At 44.9% G+C, this 15,212-nt stretch overlaps 1 protein-coding gene across 1 annotated transcript in view; it reads right to left on the reverse strand.

The window, feature by feature from the left end:
* ERBB4 (erb-b2 receptor tyrosine kinase 4) overlaps positions 1-15,212 on the reverse strand; it is a 376,355-nt gene that overhangs the window by 176,913 nt on the left and 184,230 nt on the right. The window contains exon 4 of the mRNA XM_066322426.1: positions 3,969-4,103. Coding sequence (XP_066178523.1) covers positions 3,969-4,103 — 135 coding nt within the window. The remainder of the gene's footprint in view (positions 1-3,968; positions 4,104-15,212) is intronic.

The following is a 15,212-nucleotide window of genomic DNA, read 5'->3' on the forward strand; positions in this document are numbered from 1 at the left end:
CAGCATTGCAGAAACAATTTCGGTAACGTAAACCTAAAGGGAAAATTTTGTTCCTTGGAGAGTTAAGTGCTTTTGAGATTCCCACTGCGATGTGCTCAGCTTAAAAACCCCAGGCTGGCAGCACAGAATGCAGGTAAACAGAAAAAGGAGGCTGTTTTCAGCTTACAACTAATTCCAAACGCTTCAGCTACAAGATACCAGCATGGGAAGGTGGTGCAAGCAGTAAATATTTCAGTGTGTGTACGAGTCAAAATGCCAGGCACAGCCCTGGGAGAGCTGAAGCACGTGTGGTCCCTGGTGCAGGGTTTGTTTATCCAGGCACTGCCCCAGCAGCCACTGCCTCTGTGCATCTGAACAGTGACACCGTGTCACTCAGAGGCCTCCAACATGAGCTCTTCTGCATGCATTTGATCAGAACTGGAAGAAAAAAGGAGAAGCAGCACTCAGGATTCATGTCTGCAGTATTTCTGTCAGTGTTTAAGACACCATGGCCTTTTCAACTGGCTCCTTAACACTGATGTGACAATGAAAGCCTGTGAAGAAGGGAATCAGAGAGGCTTTATTCCCAGAGCTCACTGGCCACATTCCCTGCTGTCTAGCACTGATGTGAATGAAGGAGATTGCCAGAATTGGCAGATCCACGGTATGAAACAGGCACAGAGGCAGGGGACTGATTTTACTTCAGAGCTTCTTCGTTTCATTCCGCCCTTTTGTCTTCCTCTGCTGATTGCACTGGAGCAGCAAGGAGGGTTCAGATGAAATTATCCCCAAAGTCAGACCATGATCAGCTTTTCCAGCTGGCTGGGGAAGGGAACAGCATGGGCACATGCAGTGTCAGCTCCCCGACAGGGCTATGCCCTGAGCTCCCACACACACTGGTGTGACACTGCGTTCACATCAACCTGCTGCAGTCACTCTGGCCACAGCCAACACCCTGCAAACATGGGCATCTTCTCTGAGGCTGGGCACTTGTTCTTCTGGACGTGTAGACATCTCTGGGGAGGCTTTGTGTCCTCTAGTGATGGCTGGAAACAATGCCAGCGATGCCAAAGTGCTGTGTTTGGTGCTGTTCCTGCTGGAACAACGATGTACCAGATTTTGACACTCGTGGCAGCTCACAGCCTCTGTCCCTGGACATCCCCTGCCAGGGATCACTGCTGAGGTGCTCAGTGGAACAGCCCTCACAACTCCTGGGGCATAAGGTGCTCTCCAGTCCTGCCAGTCATGGCTAAACATGGCACATGATGCTGCTAACCAGGTCTTACAGGATCTCACATTTCCACAGACTTCCCTAAACTGCTGCCAGGATGGACTTTGCTGGGCTTCACACAACAGGTTTGGTTGATTCACAATCCCTCCTACAAAGGTTTAGAGATAAACAGTAAAACCCAGTAGTTCTTTCCAAAATATTTTGACATTGGAATATTCTCAGTAATGCCAAGCAACACGTAGTCCTGCAGTCCCAGTGGATTTAGCCAAGATTTCCACTGGATAGGAGACACCTGAGACTTCAGCAGTAAATACATTCACATGCTGAATCCAGAAAAGCATGGGTCACAGGCTGTGCAGAAAAGAATGCACTGAGCATCATTTGCAGCAGTGCAGAAAAGCAAGGCTGGGCACAGCAAGCACTCACACTCCCCAGCAGGTTGTGAGAAGTGACATGTGAGCCAAAACTGAGAAGTGTATACCTTATTTAATGATGCTTTACACCGATCTCCAGGGTTAAAATTCAATGTCCATTTCTCCAAGTCCTATGTGTGTGCATAGCACACGCATGCACCCACACACAGACAGGTATTTAATTACAGCTCTTTTAAATGGTGATTTCTGTCCTTGAGTTCTTTGTTACCCGAAGCCTTTGGACCTTTTTAAGCATTTGTTGGCCTTTTGTAAAATGGGGTTTAAATTTTCACCTATGTAAGCTGTGAAGACAGAACTGGTTTGGATTAGCTAATTTAATCAAATTTCACAGGACTCATGAATTGTATTGAGATGGGATCGAGTTTCTCCAAAGACACTTATATTTTTTAAATTAAATACATTCCAGTTGTGCACTGTTTCATTCCAAGCAAGGAAAAATAGAGTAAAATTTGGGTGGCTATCCTAAGGAAGCTGCCTTGGTGCATAGCTCTCAATCATCATGGAAATAATGCTGTTTATCTTATTTATCAAGCACAAATGGCAAAGCACAAATTGTCCCTTCCCTACGTTTCAAAACAAATTAAAAGGAATTAAAAAATTTTGAAGAAAACTGGACTTTGCTACATACATTTCTTCATCTAGCTGTGTGTGGGCACTAATATTTGCCTTCTTTGCTTTCAGGGTGTGATTCTAAAAGTGCTCAGAGTGGATCTTGTTCCGGTTCTTCTGGAGTCACCACTAACACTTCTGTTACCTCAAAAAGATAGTATTGATGTTGGTTGCTTTTTTAAAAGAGCAGAAGCATTTGTCTTGAAGAACTGGGAAAGGTTAAAAGAAAACCCAATAAGAGGAGAAAACAGAGTAAGAACCAAGTCTTTTTCTTGAAGCAATGACTCATAAAAGGGTACAGGCATTCCCTCACCTTCAAAGGTTTCATCAGTTCTGCCTACAACTGATCATCAGCAGTGATGAGGGATTTTAAGATGCAAATAAGAGAGCTGGCTGCATTACAACTCTGTCAGGTTTCCAGCCAGGAGGCAGGAGGGATGAGGCTCAGCTCTGGAGCTGGGATGAGGAGGAGCAGTACAGCTTGACAGGCTCCTGGAGGAAGCCTTATCTCAAGTACCTGTGCTCTGGTATTAAGGGGAACAGATGAGATATACAGAAGCAAGTCAACTTTCTATAAAATCTATTACACCACAAAGCACCTGCTTAAAAACAAGCTGCTGCTCAGAAATTATGGAGGCTCATCAAACGATCTGTACCCAGAGCCTCAACATTTTATTTTTTTTTTGTCTGAGTTCCCAACATATAAGAGAAGAGATGAAATGTTTCTTGGCTGTACTGAAAGCTAGAGAGGCAATCAGTCATTTATACATCCTCAAGGGACACCTTCAGGTATGGAAAGCACTCCAGAATGTCCCCATATCCGGAGTGTTCAGAACAATATGTCTACTGTGGTGCCACCTTTGACACCTGATATAAACTTCTTCTCAGCCTGCCTCTGAATTTCAATGTTGGTACATCCTGAGGGTACTGTTTAATAGTACAGCATTCATTCTGAGCACAGTTTACTCCATTATGGGATATTTTGCTTAAACACTTTACCCCTGTCACCACCATTCACTACAATTCATTATTGCTGCAGGAATCATAAGAATGATTCACTGAAGGCGAATAATTCTTGGGAAGGGAAATAGAGAAACTCTAGATATTTCAAGTGTGGAATGGAAAGCATTAAAATAAAGAAAACATAGTAAAAAAAAAAAAGAAAAAAAAAAAGAATGATTAGTTGTATTGTGAAGAACTCCCCATCCTCTGCAAATTCTCTCTCTCTTCAGTGATATACACACAAGACAACAGGATAACTATTTCTTTGAGGTTCACTTCTCATCTGAAGTCAAAATATCCGTGAGCTTTCACCATAATTACTCCAGCAGCTAATTATGATGCCATAGACAGACCATTGTGATTCAAGGACCAGCCTGAGCAGCAGGAACAAATGCAAAGCAAACAGGAACGTCTGTGCTTCCATAGCACCACAGTGGCTTTAGCAATAAAGAAGAAAAAGGAAATGCGGATGAGAGTGAGCAGATGAGAGAAAATTCAGAAAATTTATGATGTTCACAAATACCCTCTACAGACATTGTTTTTGAGAACAGGATAAGTGGTCCTCCAAACTTAGAAAAAAATGCAGGGCACAATGAAAGGAAAATTTAACAATAAAATCCCCTGTAACAGAGGATCAGGGAAAACTTGTGGCTGTATTTATCGTCTTTCAGGCTGAGGGGATGACAAGGCTGAGAATAAAAAGCAGTACTTACATCCTGAGCTGCCGTTGGTTGGAACCAGAGTGAAGTTGGAGGCCCAGGGGTTCCTCACGATGTCTTGCCAGTGAATGGTGTCTGCAAAGCAGAGGAATTTGTTCTGGCCAACGTACACCCCTCCATTCAGTATCTCTGTGCAGAAGAACAAGAGAACAACGTACTTGTAAGACTTCAGACAGCTGATTAAATCTGTTGCTAAAGGTGTGTTGGAGAGAGGGCACGAAATTGAAATGCAAAATAAAATTCTCACTGTAATCTCATTCCGTAACCTGAAAACTGGAGGACAAGCAGCTCGCAGTATTTGTAAACAGAAACCCTTTAGCAGAACAAACCTGATGAAGACTGACACAGAGCTGTTTACCTTTTGTTCCAGTGCGATCATGTATGGAGCAGTTCTGTATTCTGTGGGTAAAATAACCTTCAACATTCAGATGACTTTAAAAAACACAAGCAGGCAATCACACTATACTGCATTTCATTAATTTGCAGAAATGCTTAAAACTTGTAATAAAGAACCATGCTGTCATGAGGCCACAGGGCACGGGAAGTGGCCAGTCAGCACAAGGTTTGGAGATGTTATGCTACAGCCTGTGCTGCTGTAATTCCATCTTCCAAAATACCCAAATACTCCATAACAACGATCCAAACCTCAAACACTATGATCCAAAACTCCTATGGGCATGCCTTGCTTTGTGTTTAAGGGAGATGGTTTCTAAAGAGGTAGAAGTTTGGGGGATTCTTCTTAGGTTGTGGGGCTTTTGTGTGTTTTCTTGGGGGTTTTGGGTTTTCTTTTTGTTTTCACATTTATAGCAGTTTGTTTTAAAAAAACCATTCTGTTGCCCTGTCTCTAAAGATTTGATTTATCAAATCTCAACATGAAAATGATCTTACGGTTGTTGGCTGTAGCAGCAGGGTTTTTACTCTGGACAAAAAACTTTTTTTTTTTTTTACCCCCTAAACCTCTGTTCAAACTCACAATTCCTCTACTTAACCTGTCTCTTTGATTTCCAAAGCAGGAGACAATGCATGTGACTTTCATGAAATTTAACAGCAACTAGGGGTCTAAAATTTTCAGTGTCAGAGCTTCAAGCCTGAGCAGAGAAATGCTGAAGGTCAGTTACTAATGGCACCTTGGAATGACAGGAATGATGCTGTAGAGCCAGGAGTGCCACACTTCTCACAGAGGCATGAAGACTAGTAATTCCTGACTGTGGCAGCAGCAATGATTAGGGCTGTCTGATAATCCTCTAATAATGCCAGGAAAACCTTTAAAAGCTGTAGTGGGAATGCAAATGTTTACACACACCAAGGAAAAAAATTACTGTGCTTCATTCCTTTTTTTAAATTTCAGGGTTTACAGGCCACAGCATGGAAATGAGGCTGCCCCCAATCAAGGAATGTATTAAATAAAGGATCATCTGTAAATACATCTTTCCACCATATTAATCAGTATTATTATTTCTTAGAAACTTCTGGTTTAAAAGCTTGGCTTTTCACTGAAAAGGGGCTTATAAATGAAAACAATGATAATAATCTGATACAGAAAAAGAGTGCAGATTAGAGATATAGCAATGATCTGCCTGTATAATATTCTTATGATCACAGAAAAAAACCCCATACAGCATCTGCTAACAATTTTGCTCTGGGTAGAAAGGGGGACTTAGGAGAACACTTGAAATCATGATTAATGATGATTTCCCAGCTACACCGGATTACTTAATCCATTATGGCCCAGATTTTGATTAAAAGTAACATAAAAACAATGAAAGACTGTGAAATCTTCATTTATAGCTCCTTAAACACACACACAATTCCACATAATTCCTCTATCAGCTAGCACAATGAACTGGGATAATTTATGGGTTTCCAGAGCATCCCCTGATGACAATGCCTATCCAAGTTTCTTTCCTGCTGGGAACTTTGACACATTCTTGTCTAAAAGTAATTCTAATAGTTTCAATTTGTAGAGAATGACTTTTTTTCAGCACAAAGGTAACCAGGAAGTGTACCACACACTATACTTCAGGGAAGCCAACACCTTGCACTGTGATTTACTAAAAGTAACCACAAAAAAATGCTCTGTTTCTGCTGCTTTTTCCCAAAGATGGGATACAGTACCTCCATTTTCCCTGCACTGCACCACTTTCCACCAGCGACAGAATTAAAGGTTTCCAGGTTATTGATGCACCGAGGTGCAAACAAACCTGAGTAAGATCAAAGGTGGGCTCTAGTGGATATTAAGTGACACTGAGTTTGAAGTTTAGCACAATCTTTAGAGCACTTGTATTTGACTCTTGCTGCTCTCTGGGATCCAGACTCATTTCCACTGCACCTTCCCAATCCAAGCTGCTATCCTACTTTATACCAAGTCCTCGATGTGTGTAAATCAGCACAGATGCATTGGCCTCACTGACTGAAGCTCAAAATGCATTTTGCACTTCTTTGCCCTGTCTTAGCAAGAACAATGCCTGGGAAGAGCAAATAAACCCTGTTACATGTTAAGCAAATGAAGCACAACTGTAATCAATATACAACGGAGCTGCTGCATAATGAACTCATCATCATAAAGTCATCATCTCTTTTTAATTTACAGCCCTGAAAGTGAGAGATAAAGTTAAACAATAAACAGGAGGAGAAAGGCAGGATCTCTGCCCGTGCAGGTGAGCTAGCAATGGAAGCCAGACAAAAAGAGGTTTCTTCTCCTGTGTGCAGCACCTGAGGTGCCTCTTTGCTCAACTCTTTCCAAGGCTGGAGCAGAAGAGAGAATGCCAAGTCCCTGAGTGAATTTTGTGGACAAAGGAGCCCATTCCTGCCAAAGAAGCCCAAACCCAGACTGCTCAGAGTGAAACATATTTTAATACCATTTGGGGGGTGAGTACTTTTGTCTTCTAAAACAGATTTTTTGTGACAGTGGAAAACAGTTAGTCCAATATGACCTCACTAGCAGCAAGTGCTACCCTTGGGCTTCCACTCTGGCTTTTGCCATTTGCTTCTGAAGTGAATGACAAATCTTACCATCTTCCTTATTAGAGCTACTCCACTGGCTTAAAAGCAGTATAACACTGCAACCAAAGTTCTACAAAAATAAATCAGCATGTGTCCTTGCCACTGAATTCTGTTATTATTTTGCTTATTACTCTCAGATGATTGTGGGGGACTTATAGCTGCATATGATTAAAATTCTCTTAAATGGTTATTTACTCAGAAAGCGAAATCAGAAATGTATTATCTGCTGTTATAGCTGCTATTTTCTTGCCTTCATTAGCCTAGTGAAACACTCCCACAGACTTTGGTAACCTACCATACAACACTAACAGGAGAAATTGAAACATGCAGGTCTCTGGCAACCAAGAAACACAAGCAGCTCACGCTGAAGTGCCAGGAACACAGACAGGGACATCACACACTGTTCATGCTTAGTCTGCCAAGTTCAAAAAGGGACTCAGGGTTTGACTGGAGTCACTGAAAACACATTATCAGCCACCAGAAGCGTAGAATCACTGCAAAGGGACACTGGCTCTGCAAGGGTGGTGTCTGCTTAGACCAGAGAGGGAAACCACTTTTCGTCTTCCATCTGTTAAAGGGGCATTTTACTGAGGGGTTTTTTGTGTCTGTGTACAGTGTAATCCCTCATGGTCTGCTATCCAATTTCTAACGTGGGTTAAATTGGCAAAACATGTTCTCGTTCTGTCATGTGTCCTGGAGTGAAAGTTACTCATGTATGTTTATATGCAGTGGGGTTTGCAAACATCTATTTAGCTGTAGAATCTGTTTCTAAAATTGTTACAAAAATGGCTATAAAATGGCTATCGCTATTCCAGGTTGCAAATGAAAAGCTCTTCTCTGGTGCTACAAAAGCAGCTGGCACAAGGAACTGCAAGAAGGCACAGTGAGAGGGAAAAGAACTAGCTCTGAAGTGGGCAGGGAAAGGGGAGGAAGCTAATTAGGAAAAAACTGTGGGGCATGTCCACTTCAAAAGCAAACCAGAGTGTATCTTACACCTTTCCAGCTGACAGGTTCTGAAGGAAGCAGCTGTCTTTTCCACCCCCCCATATACAGGTAAATCCTGCATGTATGTATTACATAACACATGCTGATGACACCTGAATTCCCAAGGTTGGTTTCCAATTTCCAAGCCTCACTAGAGCTGAAGCAGCTTTGCATGTTGACAGGGCTGCATCTTTACCATAAGCACCCTGCTGATGGGGATCGGTTCTCCTATTCCACCCAAGATGCTGAATGCATCATCTGAAAACAGCTTAGGCCTGGAAATTTCATGCCAAACCAAGTCTTTTGATCCCTCAGCACAGTTCATTGCTGATGACCCGCTGGGAAAGCACTTCAGGTCCATCATTAATAAGCTCTGTTTTAAAGGGTAATGAGGACTGGGTGCTTCAGGAGACAATAGCTCATCCATCATCAATCAAGATCTGAAGTTTTTATACAGATGATTTAAGAAGAGTTGGACTGTGCAAAATTGAAATGTCACATTTGTATTGGGAGATGGGGGGCGTTTGGTAATGAAAATGAGAGTTTTAACCTTCTCCATTTCGGCTCAATGACCATACTCAAAAGCTCATGGATGTGGAATCTGTGTCCCATCTAGAAGCCCCAGACAGCCTTCGATCTCAATTATACAATTTCACATACAGTTTATTTGGGTCATTAGCTGGAAGTCAGTTTCAAGGCTTGATGGTAACAGCAAGATATTCTTTATTTCTATCAAAAGCAATCAGTGTTATGTGCAGCCTGTGGATTTGTACTTCCAACTGCTCAATAACTAAGAACACTGGGTTGTAGAACCTGAGCATAAATCTCCTAATCCTGGCCACCTGTTTTGCTGCTTCAATAAAAAATGGATCATTTGATTACCTTTCAGTGAGTTGGATGGGGTACACTTCCCACCACAGAGGTGTGTGAAGACAGGCTCACAGGGTTCTTGAAACTATTTAACTATTTCATTAGGGGACAACAGGCTCTGGGCCACCCGTGTTTAGCCATCTCCCCAAAGGGAATATCTGTTTCATGAATAGCTTCAGCCAGAGAAGACATTTGTAATTGGATTATTCTTCTGTCTCTGCATGCCTTGAGTTCTTCCTTCTCACAGCCTTGTTAAAGTAAGACACCAAATCATTTACCTGGTTAACTCTGTAAAAGGAAAAAAACACTGCACAAAATATCCATCCCTTTGGGATGAACAGCCCAGAGTTCCAAGGCGTGTTCCACGATCACATTTTTCTTTGGGAAGTGCCTGTACGTGTGTGCAGGTCTGTGTCAGGCTGCTGGACACCATTGCACCCTGCAGCCACTGGGCACAAGCTGTGGCAGACACGTGGCCCCAAAGGGCTCTGTGCATGGACACAAAGTGATCCAAAATACTGCAGAAGAGAGCAGCAACAGCTCAGTCCAATGAGTAACACAAAGCCCCTACACAAAACCCCTGCACCCATTCAAAAGGGAATCAATTGTGTGAACTCAGTTTAAGATGTGCTTCTGCTCACCAGAAACACTTCCTGCTCTGAAGTGTAACTGTGGGTTTTTTTACCCAATACACTTGGTTTGTGCCAAAGGAAATGGTCTCTGTCCCTAATCCTGCTAGATTCACTGATCTTAGTGGGTTCTCCCTTCAAGCCACTTTCCAGAGACCACAGCAGCTTCTACCTACACGGATCTTGATTCCCTGAAGTACCTGGGCCCAGGTTTACATTTAAATCATTCCCCTCCACTCTGGAGGAGGCTTTCTGCTCTGCAATAATTACTCTGCTTGGAGGAGGAAGATTCGAATCAAGGCTACTTTGGTTAACCACACCCATGCCATCAGCATGCCGTGTCCTTGGTGTTAAATAACCAGCCCCAGCTCTGCCATCTCCTTTGCAGATGGGAACTGCGGGAGCAGCACTGCTTGTTTACAGCTTCACCCACCTCATTCTTTTCCCATCATGAGCTTTTCAAAAGCTGTTTGACCCTGTTGACTTTGCAGGAGGAGTTTTCCTGTAATATATTGGCTCTGCTACAGGGATATTAATTTTCAGGACGAGATGCTAATTGCCTCACTTTGTCCAGTCAAATTCTGAACCTGGTGCTAGAAGCCAAGTGCCTTGAGTTGCTGTTTACTCAATATAATTCACTGGGTTGACAGGTAGGTTAAGATATAAACCTTACAACTGGAACATTCCAAGAGGCTTCTCCAAGTCAGGGAAAGAGGCAGGAGAAGCCTAAAGAAGTGATGACTGAGGAGGGGGGACCTCTAATTGCAGCCTGCCTTTACCTAAAGGAAGACTAGAGGGGAACACAGACTCTTCTCAGACGTGCCCAAGGACAAGAGGCAACACACACCAGCTGCAACATGGGAAACACTGGTTAGAATTCAGAAAAGTATTGTTCCCAGCCAGAGTGTGGTTAAGCACAGGAGCAGACTGATCAGCAAATTGGTGCTATCTCCATCTCGAGAGATTCTAATAAACAATGAACAACCTGATTCTTGTCTAAAGTTACCTTGCTCTTAGAGGATTGGACCGGATGACTTCCAGATATTCCTTCCAACCCAAATTATTTTGTCCTTCCACAGTTATTAATCATCTACTACCACAGTGCTCACAACACTCCATTAGCAATTCATTCTCTCAATTTTTTATGAAAGCATACTTCTACCTACTGGTAAGCATTCAGTGATACAAAACACCCACCTGGAAGATGACATATATTTAAAAGCACATCATGTGCACGCTTAAAGAAATGCTCCAGTATTTGAAATACAGAACCTATGTCGCTGTCACTGTCCCCCATTTCATGCAAAGGGGACACGTGGACTAAGATGAATGAAAAAACTGCTGCCCTTCAGTCTTCTGATTTTTGGTTAGCAAAAAGCAAATTGCATTCATTTAAGCGACAGGAGTGAATCAGTGATGAGTTTTAAATTACTGTCTAGGGAGAGAGTGACACATCGCTGGCTCACCCCAGAAGACACTGGTGCTCAGCAAGAGCAGCAATATGCCAACAGCCAGGAATGAGCACTCATTTCATCCACAGCAGCCATGGCCTGACCCTCAGGTATCCCAGTGCTCCCTGATGGCGATACCTGTGTCCCAGTTACAGGAGCACACTCATGAAGAGGTGAGCTGGTGCTGCAGGGCACTGGTGTGTGCCTCTTCACCTCTCTGATGACACACCACCTTCCAGCTGTTCCAAAAAACCCTGAGTGTGGGTTTCAGCCAGCACATCCAGCTGTGGACATCCAAGTATTCAAATGTCATTAAAACCTTCTGAATCCAAACCAAATCATCTTTCCTCTGCCCTGTTCACAAAAGGAGGACAAGAGGCAAAGATGTGTTGAGCACTGGGTGCACCAACAGGGCAAAGTCTCCTTGGTGTCCCAGCAGGATGCAGAAATCCTGGAGGCTCTGACAGATACCCCAGTACTGGAATTTATTCCTGTTGTCTGGTTATCTTTAACAGTGAGCATCCTATAGGACATAAATTGGTGTAATGACCCAAAGCAGCTGTATCAGCGCTTGCCTTGCCTGTGTCTTTCACAACACAACCTTTGTTTTCTGCATCAGGCACTCTCCAAATTTGTTCAGTGAAGGCTGAACAGACCTCAGTGTCACTTTGTGTGCCCTCTTGGAAAGCTACCTATACCCTGTTAGCATCACACTGATCAGCTGACACACACCCAAACCACCTTTCCTGACTCGCCACAGTTCAAATTCCTCATAATTTCTCCAGAGTTTTTGCTACATTTGGAATGTTTCTCCAGGTGAGTGGCTCCTGCTCCTGAGGGGCAGCGTGTTTACTTGCCAGCCCTACAACAGGAATTACTGCCAGCAGAGCTTCCTAGTGTCTCCAAGCATTTCCAGCAGATCCTTCCACAAACTCTACAGAGAGCCACCAGTCCAGGGGTAAGACTGCAGATGCATTTTTCAACCATCCTCCTTCACCTCTGACTGCTCAGAGTTCTGGTGTAAGACACAGGGACCTAAACCTTCTTGTCCCTCTGCTCCAACAGGGATTCACCCCACCTCCTTCCTTCCCTGCTGCCAAGGGCAGGCAGACAGCATTCAAGAGAATCTGAAGAAATCTGGGGAAGCAGTGGACAGAGAGTCCTACTCCAGGATAGAAAAAGAGGAAACTGGTGCTCGGGTTCAGGGAGTAGATAAGAGGTCCATTGAACCAAACAGAACCCATAAAGAAACCACCTCTCTGCTGAAGACTGTCTTACATTTTACATCATCTCCAGATGGGCCAGATCTGAGAAATGGCACTGAGAGAACTTTTATTTTTTTCCCCCGAAGTTTTCACAAAGTTCTCTCCTCACAGGATATTCATCTCATTTCTTCAGCCTGGATGAGGCTGCACTCTTTGACTGATTCACCTTTGTATTGCCAAGACAGACCCAAGCATTTAAAAGCCTCTCCTTGTCAGGACATTTGCTGTGTGATATTTTGATCAAATGATCACGTCATGTTTCAAGTATGCTGGTGGCAGCTCTCAGTCTATCCCTTCCATCAGCTGAGATACATAACTGTGAGACTGCCACGTCCCTTTTCTCCTGCCATCAGCTCTTTCTGTGAGAGTAAATGCTGCATGGCCATTTGTGTGGCATTGCTGCTGCATCCAGGCCAGCTTTCCTCATGGAAGTCAAGCAGCAGCAGGAACAGAAACCTCGGCAGGGCCAGGGGCATCTGAATGCAGCAGGGCTTCCCTGCAGCACCCCCAAGAGCTTCAGCTCTGGCATTATCCGGTGGTGTGTTTTCCAGCTCTTTTCATACAGCCCCTGACAAACCAAGCAGGCTGCTTCCTATCCCAAGCACATCTGGCACTCAGGCCTTAAACTTGGCAAACAGACTGATGGCCTTCTGTCTTGGAGTGCAAGTGCCTCAACTACATACTGATTGGCATCAACAGGCAGAAATTCCTTCTCTCTTTGAAAAAACAGTCAAGATCTGGATGTAGTGGTACTTTCCTCCATTTTCTGAAAGGCTGTAAAAAATTACTGGTTCCGTATAGCCCTTCGCTTTCAAAGCCGTGATAATGTGCCTTGGAATAATCCTGGAAGGGTGCCCAGAGCCACGTCCAGCTGCATCCTGAATTTCAGTACAAGTATTTGCATACAGGCTAGTAATTGGCATGCAGCTGGTTTTATGCCAGCTCTAGCAATTGCATAACCCAACTAATCTTTTTCTCTGGGCTCGAAAGAGGAGTCTGTGTCTGCTGAGCTTAAAATTTCTGGATGGGGTCTGTTCAAGTATGCTCTCACATTTCTATGCTACGCTGTTAACCTCTCCTGAGATACAGTGCTGGCTCTTCAAACAGGAATTTTAATTGAAATTTGTCTGAGGTAGGAGGTGCCTCTGCCTTTCCCTGACTCTCCTGTGCTGAAACTGAGAGAACGACATGAAAATCCTCCTCCTGCACATAGGACTGTGGAGGGACTCTTCCTTGGCTCCTACAGTCTGTAAGACCTTGGATTGCACTTGCCCTCCCACAGCACTGGGCAAGCAGCAGATAACCAAAGAAGGCCTGTGAAGTGAGAACATGCATGTTAATCACAGTAATTAGTAGGGCCTTCTTTGTAAGTTCAGAGGTTTGAGAAGGTCTGAGCCCCTTCTGTCCCAACTCCCATTTTTCCCCTTTAATTGCCATAATTGCTAAGAGGTCTCTGTCAGTCCTGCTCCTTGCTTTTGAACGCACATTTCAATCAGGTTTCAGATCTGATTGCATGTCAGGGAGCCTGTCCATGCAGCTGAACTCTAACACAGATAACGTGCTCCTGCTAACAGTTCTCTATTCCCAAAACTCACATGCTTTCTGTGATGGTCTAGTTGACCACACCTTTTTGATCTTATGGCTGTTTTCTGTGCATCTGTCATAAGGTAATAATGAAACAGAGGAAACCACTAAAATGTGGCTCTATGTAAACAAAAAAATCCAGAATTCAGGCTAATTTTCTTTAAACTATGTGTTGGTTCAGCACAGCCTGGTTTTTGGTGCTGGGGGAGCCACGGAGGTGGCTTCTGTGAGAAGCTGCTGGAAGCTTCCCCCACACCTGGCAGAGCCAGTCCCTGATGGCTCTGAAGATGGATCTGCTGCTGGCCAAAACTGGGCCAGTGAGAGAGGGTGGTCATGCCTCTGTGAGAACAGAGTTAAGGAGAACATTTTTTTAAAAAATGGGGCACAGTTTTTTCTTTCAGAGAATGGGACGAAGGTGAGAACATGTGAGGGAAACAACATGGCAACACCAAGGTCAGTGGAGAGGGAGGGCAGGAGGAGCTCCAGGTGCCGGAGCCGAGATTCCTCTGCAGGGTGTGGTGAGGCCACGGGGAGGGAGCTGTGCCCCTGCAGCCCCTGGGGACCCACCCACAGCCCCTGGGACCCACGGGGGATGCAGAGACCCACCCACAGCCCCTGGGGACCCACGGGGGATGCAGAGACCCACCCACAGCCCCTGGGGATCAGTGATCCACCCACAGCCCCTGGGGACCCACGGGGGATGCAGAGATCACCCACAGCCCCTGGGGACCCACGGGGGATGCAGAGATCACCCACAGCCCCTGGGGACCCACGGGGGATGCAGAGATCACCCACAGCCCCTGGGGACCCACGGGGGATGCAGAGATCACCCACAGCCCCTGGAGGTGCCCATGGCAGGGCAGGTGATGCCTGGCCCAGGCTGTGCTCCAGGGGCAGACCCTGTGCAGAGGGGGCCTTGGCTTCCAGGCTGCAGCAGCCTGTCCTTGGAGGGCTGCAGCCCGTGGGAGAGTGACCCAACCACAGCAGTTTGGGGAGGACTGTCTGCCTTAGGGAGGGACTCACACTGCAGCAGCTTTGGAGAACTGCTGCTCATGGGAGTGGATCCATGCTGGAGGAGTTCACAGAGAACTGTCTCCCACGGGATGGGGCCCCACAATGTAGCAGGGGATGGAATCCTCTCCCAGAGCAGCAGAAGAAAACCTGGGGTGACAAACTGACCAAAGCTCCCATGCCCTGTCTCCCTGCACTGTTGGTGTGAAGCAGGGAGGGGCTGAGGGGAAAAAAGTTGTTTTTAAGGGCTTATTTCACTTCTCATTATCCTGCTCTGATTTTGCTAGTAATAAATTCACTTTGCAACTTCAAGTTGAGCCTGTTTTGCCCTTGAAGTGTTTCCTCCCTGTCCTTATCTCATCTCATCTCATGACCCCTTCTTTAATTGTCTTTTTTCCTCTCCTCTGCCCAGCTGTGTCAGGGGAGGGTGAGTGAGTGCCT

Source organism: Sylvia atricapilla, chromosome 7 (assembly GCF_009819655.1).
Source record: "Sylvia atricapilla isolate bSylAtr1 chromosome 7, bSylAtr1.pri, whole genome shotgun sequence".
Classification (NCBI taxonomy): Eukaryota; Metazoa; Chordata; class Aves; order Passeriformes; family Sylviidae; genus Sylvia; species Sylvia atricapilla.